The sequence below is a fragment of the Leopardus geoffroyi genome, chromosome B2, assembly GCF_018350155.1.
Source record: "Leopardus geoffroyi isolate Oge1 chromosome B2, O.geoffroyi_Oge1_pat1.0, whole genome shotgun sequence".
NCBI lineage: Eukaryota > Metazoa > Chordata > Mammalia > Carnivora > Felidae > Leopardus > Leopardus geoffroyi.
Window position 1 is genome coordinate 40193366 of NC_059332.1, and position 26183 is coordinate 40219548.

The following is a 26183-nucleotide window of genomic DNA, read 5'->3' on the forward strand; positions in this document are numbered from 1 at the left end:
CTCCCCTTCCACAGCCACTCAGCACCATTCTAGTCAGCACCTGCCAGGAAAGGGGCTGGGGCGGGGGTGGCTGGGACAGGTTCTTTGAGCCTTCTCTTTTGCATATTACACAGTGCACTGGCTTGCCTTACAATCTCAAGGTTCACACATAGGAGGTTGTGTTCTACACTGCTTCCTGAAATTTTGTGCAAAAGAACTTCAGAACTAATGAAAGTAATACCTCAGGAGGAATCATTTTTGTTTGACTTCTACCCTAAGTTGCCCAGCATTAGAAAAAAAGGCCCTTTCTGAACATTTGTGCTCTCCCAACCAGCTGGAAAGCAACCCTTCCACTTATAAGGTATAACCCGGCAAGGGTATATAGTATATGTTTAGGAAGAGGTAGCACTCCCAGCCTACCCAAAAAGGCCCGAGTTAATGTTTGGAACATAAAAGGAGTGGTGAAAAAGAATAGGGGACATAGTCTGCCTTGGAAAGCAGCCATTTGATGAATAGTGACAAATCCAAAGATTTTGGACATTACAGTAAAATTTCAGAATTTGCTGGTAATAATTATCTTTTACACACATGAAATGAAATGCTTTTACAAAGTCTGATACCAACTGTCCTTTACACTGTACAGACCCATTTGCCACTTAAAATGATACGGAGGCATCCTTTCCCTTACTTAATCTTTTCAATCCCATGCAAACCATAACTGGGTACAAGGCACCAAATGTTATGAATTGTATAAAATTAGTTCACAAAGCTTTATCAATAAGTAGAACAAACTCCATTTCCCCCTCCCTGCCTGCCCACCCACATCCCACCCCCCAACACCCAACCAAGTTTTCATTCTGTCCTACTGTTGACCTCTCTCAGGCTTCTGGGGCCTGGTTAGGGCCATGCCCCACTGCCAGGCCAACCCACTTCACTAGTTCTTGCACTGGGATGGAACTGGAAGCACAGCCAGAGAAGGGAACTTGTACAATCATTGACGCTAGAAGCCTTGCCATTAAAACCAAAAATAAACTCTGCTATTGAGTCCATAGGACACATTAACACTTCTACAGTTTCTAATTTTATTCATGACATTTTAAGAGACATCTGGAAATTCTTTACAGTGTGGCACTGCCCCCCTCAGCCCGAGAGGGGACTGGATCAAAGCTGGCAAGAGCTCTGCCTGCCATTTAATAAGAGCTTCAGTTCCTGGCTGTTGAGGGCATTCCTAATTTTTTTTTTTTTTTTTTTTTTTAAACACTAGCATGGATGCTCATCTCCGAGGCAACCACAAGGATGAGGGTCAAGCTAGATTGAGGTAAAGATCCTTTTTGAGGGCCAGGGTGCATTCATCTTGGCTGGCTACAGCAGGAAGTAAACACACCAGCCAACTACAAAGGGTTCCTGGAACGGGACTCTAACTACTTGCCTGGGAGAAGCAGGCCCGTAAGGTTCAGTTAGGAGATCTTGGGTTTGATTTGGCAGCATCTAGTCAACTTCTACCTGGTTCTTATTTTCTTCTCTTTAGAATGTTTCGATTTAAAGTAAGATGCAACTAAGAAATCCTTCTACTTCCAATATGCAAATAAATTAAAGGCAAAGGGACACTTCCCTCACAATAGCCATCGGCTTATGCAGCAGGGAACTCTTTAATAAAAATCTCCATAAATACTAACTTCTCAACAGCGTCTAGTGCTGCTGCCTCTGGGTACCTGAGGTGTCTGTGACTGCAGGGGCACCTTCGAGAGTTTGCAGCTCAGCGAGGACTCTAGTGGTTTCTGGTCCAACTCCCTTTAAACCATTTTATTAATTTGATATGTGGGTGCTCAGCTAAGTTAAGCACTTATTTTACAAAATCCTTAAATCTGCTTAATAATTCTTATAAATATTTGGTATAAAACTATTTTTAAAAATTAAGTTTGAAGATCTTTTAATTTTCCATTAAATGTTCATTTTTCTGAAGTATTTCCCCCTAGACAGCCTGAGGGATGAAGTAGCTGCTCTATTAGTTCTTTTCCATTTGTAAGTTCTCTTTTTCTAGAATAAAGTACAGCATTCAAAGAAAGATGAGGCACAATTTATATTTTCCTTTCCTTCTTTTTTCTTTTTTTCAGTTAATGGGCTTTTCCATTGCCACAAAAAAGTCTTCACCAATCCTGCCAACTTAAAAAACGTGGATCTAGAGAGTATACCTTTACATCAGAGCCTCTGGCAGCAAGGGCAGCTGTGACACTTTAAAACAGTGTCCAGGAGAGGGTGAGCCCTGGGCCAAGCTTATACAAAAAAGCCTGCAGTAGACAATATAAACCAAACAGCATAAAAAATGCCATACGCTATCGCTTCCAAATAAAAGCTAAATATTACAGAAACCTCACAGTGTTGGAAAAAGCAAGTTTAATTTAAAATATATAGTCACTCCCCCTTATCAGGGTGAGCCATTTTCTGTCTGAATTTCCTCCATGTCTCAGTGCTGTCTGTCAGGTCCTACAGGAGAGTTCATCTCAAAAGAGGTCAACAGCAAATGCTACAGACCTGCTCTGGAAATGGGGCTCACCAACACCCCTAAGCTACGACCCTCATTCTTTACCCTCTCTTGTCCCAACCTCCCACCCTTCCCCAAACTCCCTCCACATCTGCTTCCTTCAAGTGACAACTGTGTTCCTACCTGAATTGAAATGTTCGTATGATACACTCAGTCAAAAGATGAGCATTCATAATGACAGGTTGAGGCAGACTTCAGCAGCCCCCACGATGAGACTTCTGGTTTACGTTCACTTTTACTGGTGAGTCTAACTGAAGGATTGAGAAGGGAAATTCAGTGGTGCCTGATGGGGTGGAGGGTTTCCATCATTCCACTTAGAAACTGATCCAGTATAAAAACAAAGATGTATTTTACTAGCACTTAAGGACAGGGCACTCTTTTTCTCTCTGATGGATTGAGTGTAGTTAGACAAAGAAACAGTAGGGATTATCAGATTTAGGAGGAGATAGGCCAGGGCCAGCAGCAGTGAACTGTTCGGACATATGGGGGCAGATTCCTTAGCCCTAGGAAAGCAGAAATTCCCAAACCTTGTGTTGAACAAAAATGTTCTAGCCCTCTAGGTGCCAGAAAGAAGCTGCAGGCTAAGAAAAGCTGCATGCTGCATGGAGGTGAGGGTAGGTGACAGGCATTCAGATATGGCCTGGACCACCGGCTATCCCTGCCTCTCTCCTCAACCGAGTTCTGAGAAAGCCTCAGACAACTGACCTAAACACCAATTTAAACCAAACCATGTGCTTGCCCTACACCTGAACCAGGGATATGCTACAGAACTGGGTAGCCAGGAATGCCCTTAGGCTCAGCATGCAAGAAAGAACATGTCAGGGACAATGTATTGCTTCCCCATATGAACTGCTCTTTCTTTAGAATAGAGGGTTGTTCACACCAGTCTCAGAAGATGTGGAATGATTAAGTGACAGCAGCAGTAGCAGCCAGGGAGGGTCGGACACTGGAAAAATCTCCCATTCTGCATGGGGGAAATTTGCTCTATGCATCTCATTCCACTCTTCCACTGCTATCCTCTAAAAAAGGAAGTCTGCATGTTTTGAACCCCTGATGGTTACTTCCTTTGTAGGAACAAATCCTTATTATTCACCTCCTGCCCTGGAACCAATCTCATCCAGCAAGCTGTCAGCCCAGGGCCCCACCTCATGTGCTCTGTCCTGGGCTCCTCACAACAGGAGGGTTCCTCTGGCGTTGCAGGAGGTCCTGATTAGTGGGGGTCACAGAATGGAAAGAAAACATGGCTGCTCTCCTCGCTGCATATGATCAATTTTCTCCCTCTTTCCTCCACCCAGATCCTCTATATTCAGAAGCAACTGATGAAAGAATCTTCATAGAAGTTACTCCTTTTGATTTATCAAAGAGGGAATTCCCAAATCCATTCAAAAGAAAGGTGACTACAGATTTTAGGATAGGATAGGAAGTCACCTGGCACCTTCTGCTGTAGTCCCAGTGAGGCAAACCTAGCAATCTGTTCCTGCACTAAACCTTATTTCCTATAAGAGGAAAGATGTATGAACACCAACAGTTTAAAAGCAAGCCAGTCCTTGATACATGTCTCCCATTCAGGGGAAGGTCCGTGGTCTGCCCTCATCGTTGTTGCTGGGCTGCACCTGAGCTTGGAGTTGGGTTTCTGAAATTCTTGCATTGCCCTGAACTGTTCTTTGAGTGTAAAAAAGGATGTAGGCTTGAGTTTTGCACACTTCCTCGACACTGCATACATTCAGCTTTGAGTCATTGCAGTGGACCCAAAAACCTAGGAAACCAAAGGAAAGAAAGAGAGAAAATGACTATCCAACTTGTATTTCCAGTCAGCAGGCAAAACCAGGAGATGAAGAAAGGGACAGAGGAGTTCTGAATAGAGCCAACCCGATTGTTGGTGGTGGGGAAAGACAGGTAAATGAAACCAACAGACTTCCCTGCAGCCACTGGCTTTAACCCCATCAAACCCCACCACAATACTAACAATATTGACTGACTGTAATTTTTGTCCTCCTTTTATTCAGGCTTTTCCATTGTCCATTAGGGCCTCTACAAAAACAGACTGAAGACTAGGGGCTAAGAGATGGGAAGAGGAGGAGGAGGAGAGGTGAAATGCAAATGGAGGAGCGATAAAAGGAAAATTTAGAAGCAATAAAAAGTTATTTTACTCTGGCTGCCTCAAGGGCTAAGGGGTTCATTACTGAAAACACATCCGCAGCCCATGTGCCTCAGTACAATACCTGGGAGACTGTGCTCTGGGTACGAGGACTGAAAGCTCCTTGGGAGAGCCCTTGTATCCCCACACCTCCCATGGTAAGGATATAGTAAGCACTCTTTAAATGTCTTCAGCTTTATTATGAGCTGGGGCTAATGAGATTCATACATTATCTCCATGAGGTTAGGTAAGCCATAGCATTTCTGCATAACCACGAAGGAAACAGGTCTGCAGAAGCATTAATAATAGAATATCCAGGGGCGTCTGGGTGGCTCAGTCGATTAAGCATCCAACTTCGGCTCAGGTCATGATCTCACAGTTTGTGAGTTCGAGCCCTGTGTCAGGCTCTGTGCTGACAGCTCAGAGCCTGGAACCTGCTTTGAATTCTGTGTCTCGCTCTCGCTCTCTCTCTCAAAAATAAATAAACATTAAAAATAATTTTTTAAAAAATAATAGAACATCTAACATTAATTGAGCATTGTGTGCTAGGGACCATGCTAAGTACTTTTACATGTGTCAGTTCCTGTCAATTCTTAGGGCAATCTTATGTTGTCACTTGGTGATATATCCAAAATTTGAATCCAACTTTCGTAATTTTTTCCACTGGATTTTAATGTATGCAATATCCCCCTAAAGATGAAATAAAAGGAAAGTGATGGAATGTGGACAAACCAACCCTCTTCCGTGTCCCCCATCCCACAGAGTAAAGCGCACGCACCTCCCTCTGTGTTGTAGCAATAGGCTGTGTAGTGTCCTGAGCCAAACCCTTTCCCGTGATGCATGACCACTGCGGAGAGATCATAGGCAAAGGTCTCTTTGTCAAGAGAGGAGAGCATGTCCCTGCAGCAGTAAGGTTCCATGTTTAATACCTGGTCAAAGACGACATGGACCCCAATCTTCTCTCGATGATTACGGCCAGACCACCTAAAACATAGACATAAATTTCTTACTAGTAAAAAATAGCATATGCTATCATAGGCAGAGGAAGGTAAAACAAGAGAAATGAGAAAACTTAACCTTCCAGATTTGGTTTTTGCATCAATAAAACAGTGATCAGTATCCACATATATTTCCTGTGAATGTTCCATGATGTACTCTGAAACTAGAAATCCCTAAAATAACCTTGTTGTAGTTTACTGCCTGCCTTTTTTTTTTCAGATTATATCATGCTAGATTCTGAAGATGACTCTATGTAAGCCCAAGGGAGGCTAGAAAATCTTTAAGCATGGACACCCAGTGCAGGCTAGCTGGTTAAGCAGGGCTGTGAGGGCTAAAGCCCTGTCCCCGGTTCCAACATTTAATCGCCACAGAAAAGTGCAAGATCTCTAGGGAACAGGCTTCCCCTCCCAATACCAAAGCCTTTGAAGCAGCTATCCCCACAACTCACAGTCACCTGGAAGGCCCCAGCGCAAGCTCACCTGAATCTTTTAAGGTGCAGCCGGAGGACCTGAGGTAGTCTGTAGATCATTAACTGCTTTCTAGCTTCACTCAGAACAAGGGGTTTTGGATTGGATTTTCGTCGTTTGCCTATATGGTTTGGGAAGGTAGAAGACACAGATTGTGAGGAGTCTCATTCTTTCCTAGCTATGACAGAGATAATGACTTGCCACTCAATATGCATTCTCCTTATCTCTCAGTATTTGAACCTCAGTTTCATTTGGGACAGCAATGTGACCCTCTGTAAGACTGCATAACCCAGCTTCCTGTGCCTGCCTGGTGTGGCCACGGCAGTTCTGCCAGGGATGAAAGAGATGATTGTGTGGCACCCTTGGGATGACTGCAATTGCCCAAACTGCTCTTGGACCAACAGGTAACCTCGGGGATGGAAACCCTAGTCAAGTTGAAAGGTGGAAGGAGCTTGGGTCCCCAGTGACCATGCAGCTGCCATGCTGGCCCCTGAATATTCTTCAGACTTCTTTTTACATAACAGAAAAAAAAAAAAAAAAACAACTAAAACTTGTTTCAAGTCATTATTGTTTCAGTTGACTGAAAAACAAACCTAATCCTGATATATCCACTTCTAAGATTTTGCATCAGCAACCTCCAAAACTGATACAGGTTTAGGGTGGTATACTCCTGATACCATATATTCATTAATGGAATATAATGGAAGGTCACTGCAACAATAGGCACACAGAGTAGATGCATATGTTGGGGTTCTATGCCTTTATATGTGGGCTTATAACTTAAATTAGGATGCACCAAAATGTAATTTTTAAAGGTTTTTGTTTTCCTCAGGTAGGTCTAATTCTGTTTCCTGCTCACAGCTGGTTTTATGCCATTCAAAACTCTATCTTCCGTTTTCTCTCCTGTGAAATGGGGAATAATGCATGTGTTTCAGGCTTAGGAAAAAAGTAAGATGACACAGGATTACCAAAGGACAGAATATTTGTTTGTTTGTTTATTTATGTTTGTTTATCTTTGAGAGAGACAGAGTGTGAGTGGAGGAGGGGCAGAGAGAGAGGGAGACACAAAATCCAAAGCAGCTCCAGGCTCTGAGCTGTCTGCGCAGAGCCTGACGCGGGGCTCGAACTCACAAGCCATGAGATCACGACCTGAGCCGAAGTCGGATGCTCAACTGACTGAGCCACACAGGCATCCCAGGACAGAATATTTTAACAGATTCTTTTTTTCAGCATGATTTGTTTGTGGCATATATAAACATTTAGAAAAGAAACTGCTGGTTTTATAGTTTTATGCTATACCTAGTTTTTGAAACATTTTCTTGGATAAGCACATTGCTGGACATGTAGGACAAGGTGGACAGGCTGGCCAAATTCATCCAGTCCAAAGCAGAACCAGTGCTCAGACTCTAATTTTTAAATTCATCCAGTCCAAAGCAGAACCAGTGCTCAGACTCTAATTTTGTTTCTGAAGCTACTGAATTGTGAGGAGAATGCATTTCTTTTTTTTTTTTTTTGTAATATTTATTTATTTTGGGGAGAGTGCAAGCGGGGGAGGGGCAAAGAGAGCAGGACAGAGGATCCAAAGTGGACTCTGTGCTGACAGTCTGACAGCAGCGAGCCCAGCGTGGGGCTTGAAGTCAGAAACTGAGCCAAAGTCGGATGCCCAACTGACTGAATTACCCAGGTGCCCCGAGGGGAATGCATTTCTAAATTACATCAAATAGGGGCACCTGGGTGGCTCGGTCAGTTAAGTGTCCGACTTCAGCTCAAGTCATGGTCTCACGGTTTGTGAGTTCGAGCCCTGTGTCAGGCTCTGTGCTGACAGCTCAGAGCCTGGAGCCTGTTTCACATTCTGTGTCTCCCTCTCTCTCTGCCCCTCCCCCGCTCGTGTTCTGTCTCTCTCAAAAAATAAAACAAATGTTAAAAAAATAATACATCACATCAAATAAACCATGGAAATAAAGTTCTCTTAATTTCCATCAGAAGCCTTCTCTGAAACCACTTATAGACAACCACTCAGTTATTATATTAACTAGACTGGTGAATGGATGGGAATATAAAATTAGTGGTCCACTGTGGTGCCTGCTAATTGTTTTTGAGCTATCATGGTCTCAATGTCTGAAGAGCCTGACATCTGATTCTAAGTTGTACCTATACCATTCATGAAAGGTAGCAGATCACAGCCAGATGATGCTTCACAGAGCTTCCTGTGACAACAGGATGTGAAGCTGCTGGTTTCACAACAGACTGCAGCAGAATGAGCGTGCCATAGGACCTTTGACTAGGGCTGGTGGTCATGACATGCAGGGGCATGGACAGAAAGAATCCAAGAGGGGCCTGGCCTTATTTTACATTCTGATTCACCAGCAGATTTTCAAAAATTATTGCAGCTCTGCCTGGGAACCCTGGCAGCGACTGCCACTCTCAGCAGAGGGAGTATGTGAGCTAAGATGAACACAATATAGAAACTGGCTTTGTTTCCCTAAAATGAAATTCACAAAGAAAAAGGATTGACTGATTCAACGGAGATTGATCAGTTCTGTCTCCATTTGATTAAGCTGGCCACAGAGAGAGCGAGAAGACTGATAGTTTTGAAACTTCACAAACAACAAAAATACATCTTGTACTTTCGCCATAGATTCCCTTCCCTATTTGAACTCGCCTAGAGAAATCCTGGAAATTGGCACATCTGGCAACCAGAAAAACATGCCTTTCTTGCAAAAATAAATACAAAATATTTCTTACCTAATCTATCATGTCTGAGAATGATGAAGTTCAGCTTTTAACATCTGTCTGTTCCTTACAAGTAAGACGCTTTAAGAATCACTATCTTAAGAAAACCAAATAGGGAGCACCTGGGTGGCTTAGTCAGTTGCGTGTCCAACTTAGGCGCGGGTCATGATCTCGTGGTTCGTGGGTTTGAGCCCCGCATGGGGCTCTGTACTGACATCTCGGAGGCTGGAGCCTGCTTCAGATTCTGTCTCCCTCTGTCTGCCCCTCCCTGCTGCACTCTCTCTCTCAAAAATAGACATTAAAAAAAAAAAAGTAAACCAAATAGATACTGCTCTTAATAAGATAATTTAGGTCACTATCTTTATATCTCAATGAGGAACAGGGCAGGTGACTCTATAGTCAACCAAGTACAGCATTCTAAAATGGCAAAATGGGGGCACCTGGGTGGCCCAGTTGGTTAAGTGTCTGATTCTTGATTTCCACTTAAGTCATGATCTCATGGTTCGTGGGACCGAGTCCCATGTCAGGCTCTGTGCTGACAGCGCAGAACCTGCTTGGGTTCTCTCTCATCCTCTCTCTCTGCCCCTCCGCTGTTCATGTGTTCTCTCTCTCAAAATAAATAAATGTTAAAAAAAAATAAGTGGCAAAATTATATCAAGTATGACTTTTGATTTTTGTTCTGATTCTTCAGGAACAACATGTTTCCCACTATTTACTATTTAAAATTTTTTTTTTAACATTTATTTATTTTTGAGACAGAGAGAGACAGAGCATGAATGGGGGAGGGGCAGAGAAAGAGGGAGACACAGAATCGGAAGCAGGCTCCAGGCTCTGAGCCATCAGCCCAGAGCCTGACTCGGGGCTCGAACTCACGCACCGCGAGATCGTGACCTGAGCCGAAGTCGGACGCTCAACTGACTGAGCCACCCAGGCGCCCCATTATTCACTATTTAAAAAAATTTTTTTTTCAACGTTTATTTATTTTTGGGACAGAAAGAGACAGAGCATGAACGGGGGAGGGGCAGAGAGAGAGGGAGACACAGAATCGGAAACAGGCTCCAGGCTCTGAGCCATCAGCCCAGAGCCCGACGCGGGGCTCGAACTCACGGACCGCGAGATCGTGACCTGGCTGAAGTCGGACGCTTAACCGACTGCGCCACCCAGGCGCCCCATACTATTTTAAAGACCATATGCAAACATACTAAGAAGGGTCATCATAAGATTGTGGTTTCCAAAACTTGTAGTCCAAATTATTTTATGGCTGCAAATTGATTTCAAGATATGTACACAATCCATTAATTTTAGCTTCCAAATCTTGACATGACAAAAACCCAAACATGAGTTTCCAAGTTTGCTCTGTATTCCCTCTGTATGTGCTGGGTTAGCAAAAGCATTGAGTGTTAGTGTGGCAAGACAGAAGGAGGTCTGCGTCAGATGTCTACGTAACTACATGGAAAGAGTTCCACTTTAAATTAGAGCCATGGCAGAGATACTTTATGACCTCCTTCCCCCACTTCCCCAAATGCATGGCATGTGAAGGCCTGTGAAAACAAATGCAGAAAGTAACCATGAAGCTGATGCACCTTATGACTTGCTTTCTTGGTCTCCTACCAATCTTTAGCATCAATTCTGACAGACTTGAAATCTACAAATTCGGTACAAAAATACACATTTCTGATACCGTAGCCCTCATACAGGCTATGGCACCTGACTTTAGATGAAATAAGAACTGTCAAATCTATATTCATGAATTTAAGTAGGACCCTTGTAGCACTAGGAAGCAAGTACTAACATTCTTAGAGTCCCCATTTCAGGATCCTTTCAATGCCTCCCAAGATAACAACTAATGTCAATCACAGCAGGAGTCAAAGGAAGCCCAACACCTAGGTTTTGTTTTGTTTTTTAACATACAACAACGTCGACATGCTTGTTTTCAGGGAAATGGGAGGAAAAAAAATCTTTAAAAGATGCTTTAAAACCACTCAGAATTATTGTTACTTTTGATGAAAAGGGCAAAAGCAGCATCTTAAATTGATATTTCAGGTGCACACCCACCTCTCCCCCTCCACTTCCACCTCCCAGCACTCACTGTTACACTGGTCACAAGCGTAGATTCTCCCTTCCAGGGCCTCTGTCTCTGTGAACTTGGCCAGCATCTCAGTGAGCAGGCACTCAGTCTGATTCAAAGGGACAAACCCCTTTTCTATGCAGTGATACCGTTCAGGGAATTCCAGGGACAAATCCCAAAAGGGCTCAATGGTATTGGATTTGTAATTGCATGATACACATGTGACCTAGAATGAAAAGATTGATTCACAGGTTATATAATCTCCAAGCTTCCCACATACACTTTTGCTCGATTTTCAGAAAACACATAACCTACCAAAACTAAGTATAGTTTTCAAAAAAATCTTTCACTGTAATACTAAAATAATAACTTTAAGAGCATTAGAGCATATTACTTCTGGTATACATTGCTAACTATGATGCTAGCTGGAACTGGAAAACTACACAGCACAGGTTATTACCTTCCCCTTTCTCTCTTCTCTTCTCCCAAAGCATGCTCTACCATTCAATGCTGTGGTAGTACAGACCAATAGTTATCATGGGATCATTCACAGATCGGTCTGAGAGAGAGAATTGGCAGATTCCTCTGCTTCTCTCAGCCTCACAACTTCTTCATCCAGACTTTGCTCCTTCCACCCACTCCAACTTGCCTCTCTTTTTTGCCCTTGTTTCTTGCAGTATCCCTACACAGATCCTTGTATTCAAAGAGCCTCAGGGTACCTTATTAGACCTCCTCTCCCCCATAACCTTCCCCATGCACCTTTCTTCCTATGGACCCTCAGGGCATAGAGGAAGTGCCCATAAATACTTCCCCCTTCACATGCTAAAAAAAAAGCCTAAATAAACCTTCTCTTCCATCCCATTCATCACTCTTTTAAAACTGTAAACACCAAGACACAAACCTCAGTAGCATAATGTAGAAGTTTCACCTCAATCTCTTAAGTTGTCCAGTTTTTTAACTCTAAAAATTCTTTCTGCACAAAGTTCTATCTATGAGTCTTGCCTTATGTCCCTACATGCTAACAATCCAGAAAAGAAGAGGTAATGAGGAACAGGAGGGAAGCTTGCTTAGGCCTTGGGCATCCTCCTAGCCACCTCCCTTCCTTTTATGTAAAGCATGTCCTGGAAGGAAGAATGCTCTTTCAAACTAGGGTGGAACCAGGGTTACAGGCAACCTGTTCAGTTTCCTGAAACCGATGTAGGGATGGCATGCCAACAAGGGGTACTTAATTATAACAATGAGATTATATTACCTATATTGTCATTAAAGCTTGAAGACATTCACTGAAAATGAAACGATATCGCAAATTCAACCAAAAACCTGCCCAGAAAGAGGAGGCAAGTTCCCCAACGAGGCCAACACAACGTACAGCACAATGAAAGGTACAATGGCCACCCTCCATTATGCGTAATTACAGCAAATGTTGGCTACCCTAGTCCGCCCAGATAACCTGTGGGAGGCACTCACAGGAAGCCCAGACTCTAACCAGCAAGCCTCCTTGCAGTGCGATGGGCACTGTAGGGGTCAGGGTGGGCCAACCTACCTGACTGAGTAGCTGCCCGTGGAATATGGTGTTCACCACCTTTAAGACCTGTTTGGTGAGCTTCCTCTGGGAGAAGGGGATGAGGATCCGGCGCGTGGTGCCCTCAGACTCGAGCTCTTGCTGCACTTTGTGCAGCAGCTCACAGAGGAATTCCTGCGCGTCCTGCTGGTCGTAGCCCCGGAAGGCGGGGATCAGGCTCCACACTGAGTGAAGCATGGCGAAGGGCGACACCAGGGCCCACTTGCCGGACCACATGACACGGAAGAGCGTGTGCAGTTCGTGACAGAGGGAAATGTGCTTCGAGCTCGGCTCCTTGTTCTGGATGAGTTCTAGGCTCCTGCTGATGGAGGCTCCGCCGTTGAAGCAGAGGCCCTCCCGCTCGCACGACTCAGCCCGGTCGCTCCTGGCCGACAGCTCGGTGGCCGAGCTGCCGGCCGGCCTGCCCGAGAGCGGAGCCTTCCCGTTGGGGGCCTTGGGAAACAGTTGTTGGGTCTGGGAAGGGTCGAGGTTCAGAAAACACTCGCGGAACTTCTGGAGGTGGCTGAGCACCTGCAGGATGGAGTTCATGTAGCAGGTGTTGCCCAGGTTGCGCAGGCCCGTGACGCCCGGCGCTATGGCGGGCGCGCGGCGCGGCTGGGGGCGGCCCCCGGCGGGCGCGCGCGGCGGGGCGGGGCGCTGGGCGGCGGCGCGGGGCGCGTGCAGCAGCAGGCGCGCGCTCTTGCGCGGAGGGGCGCTGGCCAGCTCCTCCAGCAGCCGCCGCTTCACCTCGCGCCGCCGCTGCCGCGCCTCCTCCTTCTTGCGCTCCAGCGCCTCCTCCTGCCGCCGCTGCTCCAGCTTCGCCTGGCCGCGGGAGCTCTTCTCGAACCAGAGCCGCAGCGTCTTGGCCAGCAGGCGCTGGCGCCGGTACCACAGAGCCGTAAGCATCTGCGGCTGTCCCTGAGGAGCGCGCTGCGGCGGGACGGCGTCCTCGCCCGAGGCCATGGACCGCAGCGTCCGGCCGCGCCTCAGCGGCGGGTCCTGCTTCTGGCCCCTGACCGCCAGGAGGGAGCTTCTGAGCAGCTTCAGGTCCCCCTCGGGGTTATCGTTGAGCACATAGTCCTTGCACAGGTAACAGAACACGTACAGATCTCGGACCTCCATAGCTAGCGGGTGCCCAGTCTCCTCAAAGTGTTTAAGGGCGTGATCCTCGATGTAGCGGCCACAGGCCACGTGGGAGCACTTAAGACAAGCCCACACCGACTCGGTGGTGGCGCACTCCCTGCAGCACCACTTCTGCGGGTTCAGGATGGAGTGGTCCTGGGCGAGCCGCAACCGCCCGACATGTTTGCATCTATCCATGTCTTATAGAAGGCTCCAGTCTTTCAACCTGGCACGACAGAGCCCCAGAAAAGAGAGAGAGAGAGAGAGAGAGAGAGAGAGAGAGAGAGAGCTTTCAGCAAAATCTTTTCCTAGAAAAAGGCTTGCAACCGCCGTTTTCAACTCAATGCTCACTAGTTTTCAATTCAAAATTGGTTCCTTTGGAAGGAAGTTAAGAAATAAAATACTGTCTTGGGGGGAGGGCTTGGCACCAAGTCGAATCTTTACATTTTCTAAGCTTGTATAAATTCTCGAATATCAGCTAATTTTTACGTGAGGCTGATTTGTATTCCTTAGGTAATGTCATTACCCTTAGTTCATTCACATTGCACCCAAATGGCCACCAGGGGAAAGAAACTTGTATTCTGAACCATCTCTGAACTGATCATGTCCTCTGTATCTTGTACTGATCAAGATCCTAGTTGTATGCACAAAGGGACAGGAGAGGAGAGACATAAATGTTTCAAATACCAGTGAGAGATGAAGACCCTCAAATGTAAAGGCAATCTTAGGTCAGTTTCAATGTATTTCAAAATAGAGGTAACAAGACAGGTAAAGGTAAGAAAGAGAAAGTCCTCCACAGTACAAGGTGCCATTTTTCTTTAAAAATTTTTTAATGTTTATTTTTGAGAGAGAGAGAAACAGAGTGCGAGCGGGGGGGTGGGGGTGGGGGGGGGGACACAGAGAGTGAGGGAGACACAGAATCTGAAGCAGGCTCCAGGCTCCGAGCTGTCAGCACAGAGCCTGACACGAGGCTTGAACTCATGAACCTTGAGATCATGACCTAAGCTGAAGTTGGATGCATAACTGACTTAGCCACCCAGGTGTCCCTAAGGTGCCATTTTTCTTTTCTTGGGTCCAAAGAACCTGGCTAAGGAGATAGTCTGTGAGTCTGAATCTAAATAACTTTTTTTTTTTTTTTTTTTGTAGTAGGCTCTACACCCAGCATGGTGCTCAAACTCACAACTCCTAGATCAAGAGTCGCATGCTCTACCGACTGATCCAGCAAGGCACCCCAATCTAAATAACATTTTATATGTCCACTATGGTCTGAATGTTTGTGTAACCCCCATTCATGTGCTAAAATGCCCCTTACCCAAGGTGATGGTATTAGGAGGCAGGGCCTTTGGGAGATCATCAGGTCATGAATGGGTTGACCCTCATGGAATGAGCCTTCACGAATGGGATTTTAGTGCCCTTATAAAACAGTTCCCTCACCCCTCACCCACGTGAGGACACAGTGAAAAGCCAGTCTTATGGCCGTGAATCAGGAAGTCCTTACCAGACATGGAATCTGGTGCCATGATCTTGGGACATCCCAGCCTTCAAACTGAAGAGAAACATTTGCTGTTTATAAGCCACCGAGTCATGGTATTTTTGTTATAGCAACCCTGAGGGACTAAGACAATGTGAAAAGAACATGTACATCTTGTAGAAACGGTGGGAAAACTTTTACTTTCGTTACTAAAAGTATATGTAAGTACCAAATTAGATCTCTTAGGACAAGTGATGGAGTGGCTACTGGTTTAACCAAACTACCAAGCAAAAAGAAAAAAAAAAAAAAAAAAAGCAGCAAATCTTCCAGATGATATACATGAAAATGCTTTTTAAAATAGTGGCGGGGCGCCTGGGTGGCGCAGTCGGTTAAGCGTCCGACTTCAGCCAGGTCACGATCTCGCGGTCCGGGAGTTCGAGCCCCGCGTCGGGCTCTGGGCTGATGGCTCGGAGCCTGGAGCCTGTTTCCGATTCTGTGTCTCCCTCTCTCTCTGCCCCTCCCCCGTTCATGCTCTGTCTCTCTCTGTCCCAAAAATGAATAAACGTTGAAAAAAAAAAAAAAAAAATTAAAATAGTGGCAACATATTGAGCTTTTTTTCTTCTTCTTCCTGTCTTCCTAACATTGCTTCTTCCATATTGTTCTTCCGAGAAACCTAATGGGCAATTTCTCTAAGGAAAAGAGGCTAGACAATTAATTTAAAAGAAAACTCTTTATTCTTTGGAACCTTGACAGTTTTTTTTTTTTTTCCTTTGCCAGTACCAATATTTAAATTTCCTAAAGGTATTTCCTCCTATAAACTTCCTTCAACCCCATTTCTTCTACACCTTCATTTCTGTGAGCAAATGAAGTTGCATGATTATGGAGTCACCCAGAGAAGTTTTAAATCCAGTAAATTCCGAGTAGTTCCTTTAATTGGTTTCCAGATGCCCTTTTTGGCCTTGTCCTATTGCTAAAACCTACAACAATATACCACAGGACCAAATGAGAGATCCTTCCTATTTTTTATTGCCCATTCCAGATTGGCAAAGGCCATGTCCCTAGATAAGAAACCCTTAAATCATACAAAGGAAAGCAACCTAGGTGATCTTGAATCAAGTCAGATCATGCTTTTCCTTTGAGTTCTTTCAGGATTTAGGTTCTCCTACATTATTTTTCTAATTATTGATTTGTTTTACTAAGTGCCCTGTAAGTCTCTGGATGTATTTCCTAACTAGATATAATCTTCTTCGGTGAGAAGATCATGTGTTATATTTCTTTTTTCACCCCTTTATAGCTTCACAACTTGTGGGTGCTCAACTCTTCGTGGTCAGAGGTGTTCTGTCAGACTTACCTTCCCGCACAGTCCAGAATGGCACTGAATTAACCATTTCTTTTTACTTTTTGTAGGGCACAGCCAAATTAAAACGTACATATATTAAAAGGATGAGATGGTAAATAAATGAATTTTCTTTTTGCTATTTATTACCAACCAAAAGTTGAAGTTGAGTATGCATGGTGCTTGCAACCAATTACTGGGGACACAAAAGAAAGTCAATAATTACAGAGCGAAGGGGGAAGCAAAATCAAGAGACTGGCAACTCTCAAGTTCCTCACTTAATATTTTTCAAAATGTAGTTTCTGAGCCACTTACCAGCATCAGAATTCCCTAGGATACTTGTTATTTGTACAGATTTCTGGTCACAGCTCCAAACCTAATGAATCAGAATCTGGGGAGGGGTCTCAAGTCTCCATTTAAAATAAGCCCTGCAGGGGCGCCTGGGTGGCTCAGTCGGTTAAGCGTCCCAACTTTGGCTCAGGTCACGATCTCGCACTCCGTGAGTTCGAGCCCCGCGTCGGGCTCTGGGCTGATGGCTCAGAGCCTGGAGCCTGCTTCCGATTCTGTGTCTCCCTCTCTCTCTGCCCCTCCCCCGTTCATGCCCTGTCTCTCTCTGTCTCAAAAATAAATAAACGTTAAAAAAAAAAATTAAAAAAAAAAAAAAAGCCCTACAGAGGACTCACTTGTGCATTAAAACCTCAGAACCACTGCACTAATCCAGTAAATGATAGGGATGAAGATGTCCTCATGGAAATCAAAGAAAGAATTTTCTTTCTCGACATCTTCTACTTCGACCAACATTAATTATCCAATAGAACTTCCAGCAATAATGGAAATATAATTTGTCTGTGCTGCTTAATACTGTATTAACTGGCCACCTGTGCCTATTGAGTACTTGCAATGTGGCTAGTGAGAATGAGGGACTGAACCTTTAGTTTTATTTAATTTTAATTAATTTAACTTTTAAAGGTTTATTTATTTATTTTGAGAGAGAGAGAGAGAGAGCGGAAGAGGGGCAGATAGAGGGAGAGACTCTCAAGCAGGCTCTGTGCTGTCTGCACATCTCAAGCAGGCTCTGTGCTGTCTGCACAGAGCCTGATATGTGGTTCAAACCCACAAACCTAGAGATTATGACCTGAGACGAAATCAAGAATCTAACACTTAGCCAACTAAGCCACCCAGGTGCTCCTAATTTTGATTAATTTAAATTTAAATAACCATATATGGGTAGTGGCTGCAATACTGGATAGCACAGACTTAAACACACCAGGACATATAAATCTTTAGCTCACTCGGCTTTTCTTTTTGTTTTCTTTCCTTTGAAAGATTCAGTACTCACTGAATCGTATCTGAATAGCCTCTTCTTATGACTCAAAACCTGGCAAATCCCCATTTTAGCCAACAGGAGCCTTGATGTGTCTTCAGGAATTTAATTGCTACAGAGATCTTATCACATGAAACTCAGCACAGCTTTAAATCCTACAAAGAGAATATCTCTGTGAACAGGAAGCCAGCAACACAACACTCGGAACACTGATGCCTTGCAAAATCAAGGCCTATGCTGAACAGCCAAAAGCCCAAATAGAAAAACACCAAAGAACCATTCCACACCCTCTCCGTGAAGAGCTGTCAAATGGAAAGGGCACTCTGGAAATTCTTTCTTCCGATTTCATTTTCTGATCTATAAATCTGCTGATCACGCACATCCTTTCCTGCACAGCCCTTTCCCCATTACAAATCTGTCGTGGCAACTCACTAACCTGCCATATGGCAGAGTAAATCCATTCAGGAAAACACAGGGCTACCTTGTACCTCACCACACTGAGTTAAGCTAGGCAGACTAGCTTCTCTGGGGAAAAAACATATCATGAAATGGAAACCACCCAAAAGTGACACAAAAGAAAAAAGCCACTTTAACCAACATACAAAATAAAGAATAAAGAGAACACAATCCAGGTATACTCCGTTCAAGAGAGGCAAGGTTTAACATACCTCTCATACATACTCTGATTAAGAACCAGGCCTAACACCCATAAGTGTAAAGAATTCTATTTTACATTTTGCTGATATGTACACCTTTTCCTTCATAATTCCCAAAGGCCATAATAGTCCTAACACTTCCACTTAAAACCTACATCACCCAGTGTGACAGACACCCAACAGCCCAGAGCTAAACTTGCAGTGTAACTGGCAAAGAATAAGATGTGCCTTAACAGTTCTCCATTGATAAGGAGATGAGCAACTTTAAATGAATGTCCTACACACCCTGGATTGATCTACACATGGGGTAAATAAACTTGACAAAATATTATTGCTTCTTTAATTACCATAGTTTTATTTTAAAAATATGAATCAACTCGACTACAAGACATAATCACTATTTAAAAGCATCCCACTATAGTTAATGCCACTAAATATTAAATTAGAAGAAGGTAATGAAATCTTCAACTCATGCCTTTGTTCTGAATTAGGAACTTCTAGATTTATCCCATTCTCTTTTTTTTTTTAAAGTCTCTGTATGAGATGACCGAACATTACAATCATCTTTCAAAAATCTATAGCTTAAAAATACGATTGTCTTTTAATTGGGGCATTCCAATTGTTCTCTTGTAGCAAATTTCTTAGCTGATCCTAAACGTGTTAACTACATCGCCAGAATAAAACTTCTGCAGGGAAGGTGGGGGGAATCAACAAAAACCAAATAGGAAAAAAATAATCTCCTTTGGAGAGAATCCCATTTCTTCTCTCTCCCTCATCATAGTGATTTCTTCTCAGTTCTTAACTAAGGACAGTGGAATAATCCTGCCTGGTCTTAGTGAGACCAAGTGGCATAAATTCCAGCTTCAGAGAGAGTAGACACTATGGTAACATGCTGACAGCCTTCATTTACATAAAAGAATACTAATTACGTGGTATCATCAACATCTGCGATTCTGCTCACTGCCATATGCGACAGCACAGGGTATTTTAACCCTTCAACTTACTAAATGTACCCTAAATTGCATGTACCACAAAACTCGCAAAGACTGCTTGAAAAGACACGGTGAATACATTTTTCTAAATAAGTACTGGAAATGAATTTTATTTTCAGCTAACATTTTATTTCCAAAAGATATGGGAAAATATAATTTAATACCAATATACAATTAAGGAAAAGGTGAAGGTACAGTTAATAACCCCAAAGGGAAGAACGCTACATTCTAGAGTATTATGCAGGGCTCTAACAGGCTGTATTATAAGCACAATGAAACTAGCCTTTTGCATTTTTAGATTATGGCTACAGTAAGGCAAAAACAATAAAAATACAAAATAAGAAAAAAAGTAGGAGAAGAGCCTGAGAGGGATGACATTGAGAGTGCTCAGAAGCCCTTTGCTAAGGCAGTGTATGTGTGGGGAGGGGGCTGAATGGGTAGAGTGTCCCCACTCCTTGCTGCTCCCTTCCTCCCGCCCCTCCCTCTGGGTTCCCATCCTCCCTGAATATGGGGGTGACCGGAGGGGAGGAGGGTAACCTATAGGTCAGAGCACTGCTAGGAGACTCCTAGAGAGGCTGAATTCTCTTGAGAGGGCTTCAGAAGCACTGACTAAATGTGTTCTGACCTCTGACCTGAGGACAGGGCTGACTACTGAAGCAGTGACTCTGAGCCACGGGCAATGGCATACTCATACGCTGGGTATGCCAAGCCTTGTGAGCTGTGTTCCCGCTCACCTGGTGTCAGTAGTCAAGTACCAGTGTTCAGGAATGACTGTCTAATCGTTGGTGACAGCAGATTTAGGTTACACCCATGTGTCTCTCTCACTTGTGTTAGGCCTTGCCTTCTTCGGTAAAAAAGGAGTAGGGTTCACGTAGGAAGCTGGGCCAGGCCCATGACCCTGCTCTGCCCACGGCAGGGGCCGTACCTGTGGCCCAGCAGGGACATGACAAGGGCAGCACAACCAGCACGGAAAAAATGCTCTGCTCTGTACCAAATACCAACCTCTCTGACCACAGTAAGAGCTGGAATTGGGTTTAAGCCCTTTGTACCTTCAGTCTCTGCCATCTTTTGTTCACCTTTCTCTCCCAAGAGAGAGAGGTGACACATATGCCCAAGTCTCTCCTGTCTAGACAGAGAAGGAGAGGCATACAGACACTTTCTCCTCCGCCTACTTTATTTCTGGCAAGATCATGTGCAGCTGCATCTTCCCTCACAGTTCACCCTTCAACACATCCATTGCATGGAACTATTTTCTCAAAGGTCATTAGTAATTTCCTTATAGCGAAGTTCATTAGCCTGAATTTTAGGCTACTGTTTTCTCTGGTTTTCTTCCTATGTCTGTAATTATACCTTCTTTGTTTTTGTGTGTCTCTCTTCCTGGAAATGTAGGCTTTCCTCAAGGTTCTGTCTTTGGCTCTCTTCTCAGTGATTTCATCTATTTCTAGAATGTTGAGTATCATTTCTGTACAAGATGATATATTTTATTTTGTTTTTTTAATTTTTAGAAAGAACGAAAGTGGAGGACTGGGGCAGGGGGAGAGAGAGAGAATCTTAAGCAGGCTCCACACTCAGCACGGGGCCTGATACAGGGCTTGATCCCACAACCTTGGAATCATGGCCTGAGTAGAAATCAAGAGTTGGACGTTCAACTGACTGAGCCACCCAGGCGCCCCAAGATAATGTATTTTAATTTTCACAAATACTTCTTAAAAAGCACTTTATTCAGATAGTTTACATACCATAAAATTCACTCATTTAAAGCATATAACTCCACAATTTTTAGTATTTTCAGAGTCCCGCAAGAACTTCTGAATATAAAATCCATTTCATTGCAGAGTCTCAGTCTCAGGTTGGATTTTCAGTCGGATGCTTGCATTATGTATACGACTATTAATAGTATCTGCAAGATGAAGCTATTGAACATGTTTTGCGTTTTGTTTGCTTAGTAGCCGTGATGATCAGGCACCGAGATATATACAGTTTCATGCAGGTCTCCAGGTGATCAAGATACATAAGATGACTGGTAGGGGGTTATGGAGATGCCATCTGTGGAACAAAGCTAAGCTAGCTGGCCTTCAAGGGATCTGACCTTTTGATTGATTAACCTAATACTCTTGCCAAAGAGATCTGTGCCTAAAACTTATTAACACCTTGTCGAGGAGGAGAGTAGACTGGGGAAAGGTGGCCAAAAAAGAGTGCTCACAAGAAATTCTGAATCCACGTGGAAAACACACACACACACACACACACACACACACACACACACACACACACACTGTTAGAAATGTCACCTGTGACTCTGCAGAGAAATGGTAGCCAAGAGTAGAGGATAACTAGGTGTGCTGTATAAACATGAAACACAGCTTTACTGTAATTTATGCTGCTGCCCGATCAAAGGGGCCTATTTGCTACAACCTGGTGTAAATGTTTTAGCATTGTCTCCCTGACAAACTAGTGTTGAAGCAAGGTCCAAACTAAAGACTCCCTCTTCTACTCCACTGCCATATGGAAAATCTCTGACACTGAGAATCAGGGTTAACCTTTCAAAAATTTGACCCCAGGAATTGTGGTTTGTCCCTGCAGTATGGCTCTAAAACAGTATGCTCTCCACAGCAGCCAGTCAGTCGTCAACAACGTATACATATGTCAAAGTCTGTATGTGTGCCAAAACTTCTTGAATTGTGTGCTTTAAGTATGTGCGGTTAACTGTATGTAAATTACACCTTAGTAGAGCTGTTAAAAATTACACAAACACACACCCAGCGAACAATTTACCCCTAATGAATAGATGGAGGCAGCAGCTTCTTATACTACTAGGTGAAAACTGACAGGAAACTTTATCAGGAATGGTTAACACCAGTAACACCTGACTCCACTGATCAGCTTTACACTAAAAGCAGGAGAATCAGACACTACATGCTTCCCTGATAGGATGTAATAAAGGGCTCACAGCAGCATCACCTATGAAGTAGTCTGGCTGAAAGACCTGAATCTGAGTCCAGTGAAGCATTTAGATCTAACTACTAGGGTATGAGAAATGTGGGTGACAGAACATGCTACCACAAGGCTGCAATTAGCCAGATTACCACATCAGAGTGTGGCAAATGTTATGGGCTCAATGATCTGTAGTCTTTAATAAATAAATGACACGAGGAAAAAGGGGGTGGGGATGGATCTGCTATAGATTATACGAAACCTAGAGACATATCAACCGCATTCAATGTGTGCCTCAAATGTAACTATTTTTTAATTTTTAAAAAATGTTTATTTTTGAGAGACAGAGTGTGAGCAGGGGAGGAGCAGAGAGAGAGGGAGACACAGAATCTGAAGCAGACTCCGGGCTCTGAGCTGTCAGCACAGAGCCCGACTCGGGGCTTGAACACATGAGCAAGGAAGTCATAACCTGAGCTGAAGTCAGACGCTTAACTGACTGAACCACCCAGGCGCCCCTGTGTGGCTCATATTTAAATCTTGATTTGAACAAACCAACTATAAAAAGACAGTTTGCAGATAACTGGGAAAAAATGTTTTAAAATATTGTATGCCTCTAGCTATTTTCACTATTTTTTTAACAGTTTCATTGAGATATAAGTGACATACAACAAACTATACATATTTAAAGTATACAATTTGGTACATTTTGGCATATAGTATATACTTATAAAATCACCACAATCAAAAGACTGAACACACCCATCACTCCCCAGATTTCTTTCTGCCTCTTTGTAATCCTTCCCTCTCTACCACCCGAAGTCCACAGCTGGAGAAATTTGAACACAAAGTATTAGAAAACATTAAATAACTATTTTGTGTGACAGTGATACAGTGGTTATACCTTTTCAGTCTTTGTATGTTAGAAATATCTCAAGTATTTATAAGTGAAATATTATGATGTGTGGAATTTGCTTTAAACTATTCTGGGGGGAGTGGCAGGAAGATAGATGAAACACTGTCAAAACATTCATACTTGTTGAAGCTGGTTGATGGGTACATAGAGCTCATTATACTATTCTCTTTATTTTAGGATATACTTACAAAGTTCCACAAAAATTTTTTAAGACAAAAAAGTAAAGAGTATATTCTCTGATAGCAAAAGAATATCACAAATTAGACAATCTGTGAGAACCTTTCACTCTCTATCATCATTTTACCATCACGTCTAGTTTTACTGTGAAACACACCCTCCCACCCGAAACAAACGCACCAAATCAAAAAAGCAGTTCTCGGCAGTGTTAGTCACAGAGGATGGCTGGCAAAATACCCTTTGGTCTGGGCCTAAAATATACCCTTCAGGCTCAGGTGGCAACTTCTTTGCTGGCCCCCAAAGTTTCTTTCAAATACTTCTGCCCACAAAAACTTCCTGAGTATCTTTGTCTTTGGGGGTCACAAAGCCACTTTAATCAGTCTGTTGAAATGCTCTTGCTTGGTCTAAAGCTTCTCTCTGAACTTCTTCCCTTACTGGAAAAGAAAAATCCCTCATTTGGTCAAGTTCTGCTCCTCCCTCACTAACTCTGATCATCTAGGTGTCAAGGAGCCCATCCTGTACCTTCCTAAGTCTCCCTGTGGTCTCAGCAAACAAGAGCACAGACCTCTGACCCCACAGGCAGACACACATTACTCCCAGTCCACATGTTTGGCAAAGCAACATTTGGCCACATGGATCCGATCCAATATTCACAAACCTCAACCAACAGGTTGTTTTCCAGTTGAGACTTTAGGATAGGTCTTCTCCGAGAAACGATGTTATAAATAGCACTTGGTCCAGTTAAAGCCCATCGTGTATCTATAGCACAGTACTAGAATACGAGCGCCACCACGAAGCTAACTATCAAATGTATTATTTTGAGAAAATTGATTCAAAGTTTCAACTTGAAATGCCAAGAATTACTCTCCCAGCTGCAGCCCTGGCAGTGAAATTGTGAAACCTCCCTCCTCCCACTTCCCCACATGGCTGAAGAGGGCTTTCCACACATGGTCATTTGTATGGAAGACACATATATACGTTACGAACTGCCTGTAGAGGAAAAAAGGGAACAATTTCTGTGAATGGAAAATAAATCTGACTAGAATTTACAAATGGATTGTGAGGATTAGATGCCTGTGTTGGTTATTTCAGTGGCTGTTTCAAGAAATGGGAACCTCCTCTTCCTAATGTCCTGTTTCTTAAAATGATAGCAGTATATTTAGTTCCGGGCCTCCCCCATCAATACACCAAAGCACATCTTTTAGGACAAAGGCCCATCATATTTTGCATGAGTGGAGACACAATTTTTAAGCACTTTATTTCAAGAGCACAGAAGAAGACAAATGTCTAGAAAGAAAGATCAAATACAAAGGGGTATTTGTTACATACACACAAAAGGAGAAAAACTGGAAGCTACAAAGAACACTCAGGCGCTTTAATAGAGAACAGATTAAATAAATTATAAACTGGCCCTACAACAGAAACCATCAGTTGTTTTTTGCTTTGCTTCGTTTTATAAAGAGGCAGACCTATTTGCACAACAATTCAAAATACAGTATGTGAAAAAAACAAAGGGGCAGAATGGTGTATATAATATACCATCATGACTGTTCAAAAAAAAAAAAAAACAACAACAACTATACACACACAACCTCCCTCTCTCTCTTACATGCATTGAGGTTAAACAAGAAGCTGGTAACATCGCATACCCTGTGGTGGCAATCTGGGGGTGGAGATGGAGAGGACACTCATTCATCAACCTTTGATCCTTCTGGGAAAAAGAAATCATGTGTTATCTATTTTTAAAAAGGATATGGCACTGAGGAGACTGTTTCAACAGTCTTAAAAATTCAGGCATCAGCAAGATGACTGAAGATAAGCACAGAGCATACATGGTTTATTATGTTTTCATTAAAAAAGAAGATTCAGAGATAGGCAGCCAGATGATATTTATGGTGCATGGAGAACCTAAGGAATTATATTTTAGTAGCACTAATCATTGCACAGGGAACCCCCCTCACTCTTCTCCATAAGCTTATGACCAGCGAAGTGTAGACCTCTTCCGTGTACTGCAGAGTGGCAATATAGCAGAGCCTCCGTCGGTCAAGTGTCAATCATTTGAAATTTCATATCAGCCAAAATACCAAGGTAATTTCTACTCTACTTCCCCAGGGGCCACTACCAAAAATTGTCCATAGAAGTGATTTCCATGGGCAGACTCCTTTCCTTTCCCAACTCTCAGGAGACATTCCCTTCCTTCGTGGTACAGCTCCTCACATTATTCCAGTTTACTGGTCAGCAAACTAGATCTCTCAACACCCAACCAACCTCCCTGAAGGAGAGTGAGTATGAGTGCACATGTGCTAGGGGGTGGTGAAGGCAACTGGCTGAACGGTGGGGGACCCTCCTCCATACTATTCCAAGTACAAAAGGCACACTAAAAGCCTCAGTTTCTTGGTCTGTAGCAATAATATCTACTTCAAGGACATTTTCTTGAGGGAGGCTCAAATGGAATGGCCATGTAACTGCACTCTGAAAGTGCGTGCCTCTAAGCAAAGTACTGGCTGACTTGGCCACATGGTCACCTATCCCTGAAAACATTTATTTTTGTCTCCACAGGGCCTAAATCAGGCTGGCTAATTGAGCAGTTTATAGTAACTGTCTGATCTTGATTTTATCCAGATAGTTTCATTTAATAAAGCATTCATAATAAAATACTCTTAAACAAAAAATTAGATGATTTTTTATATTAAAAATGAGAAAAATCACTCTTTTCCCCAAGCAAACTAAAGTTTTTTTCTAATATTATCTATTTTTCTTAGGTTTAAGACC

The 26183-nt window shown here is 43.3% G+C and overlaps 1 protein-coding gene and 2 long non-coding RNA genes across 10 annotated transcripts in view; 1 reads left to right on the forward strand and 2 right to left on the reverse strand.

Annotated features, from left to right (window-relative positions):
* Positions 1-1235: 1235 nt before the first annotated feature.
* LOC123608370 lies at positions 1236-25018 on the reverse strand. Its single transcript, XR_006717208.1, has 3 exons — positions 25004-25018; positions 20464-20469; positions 1236-2075 (listed from the first exon to the last, which is right to left on the reverse strand). It is a non-coding gene; the product is annotated as an uncharacterized LOC123608370 (long non-coding RNA).
* The window catches only part of USP49 (ubiquitin specific peptidase 49), a 92601-nt gene continuing 67653 nt past the window's right edge, over positions 1236-26183 (reverse strand). For 5 of the 8 annotated variants that reach the window (XM_045498171.1, XM_045498170.1, XM_045498173.1 and 2 more), the window contains 5 exons: positions 12469-13834; positions 10947-11151; positions 6137-6245; positions 5437-5642; positions 1236-4277 (listed from right to left, as the gene is read on the reverse strand). In XM_045498171.1, the coding sequence (XP_045354127.1) occupies positions 4087-4277; positions 5437-5642; positions 6137-6245; positions 10947-11151; positions 12469-13806 (2049 nt within the window). In that variant the 5' untranslated portion in view covers positions 13807-13834 and the 3' untranslated portion in view covers positions 1236-4086. Of the gene's footprint in view, positions 4278-5100; positions 5643-6136; positions 6246-10946; positions 11152-12468; positions 13835-26183 lie in introns of those variants that run through there. The other 3 variants (XM_045498176.1, XM_045498177.1, XM_045498175.1) reach the window with 3 other exon arrangements.
* On the forward strand, positions 6239-8873 carry LOC123608369. Its single transcript, XR_006717207.1, has 2 exons — positions 6239-6528; positions 8515-8873. It is a non-coding gene; the product is annotated as an uncharacterized LOC123608369 (long non-coding RNA).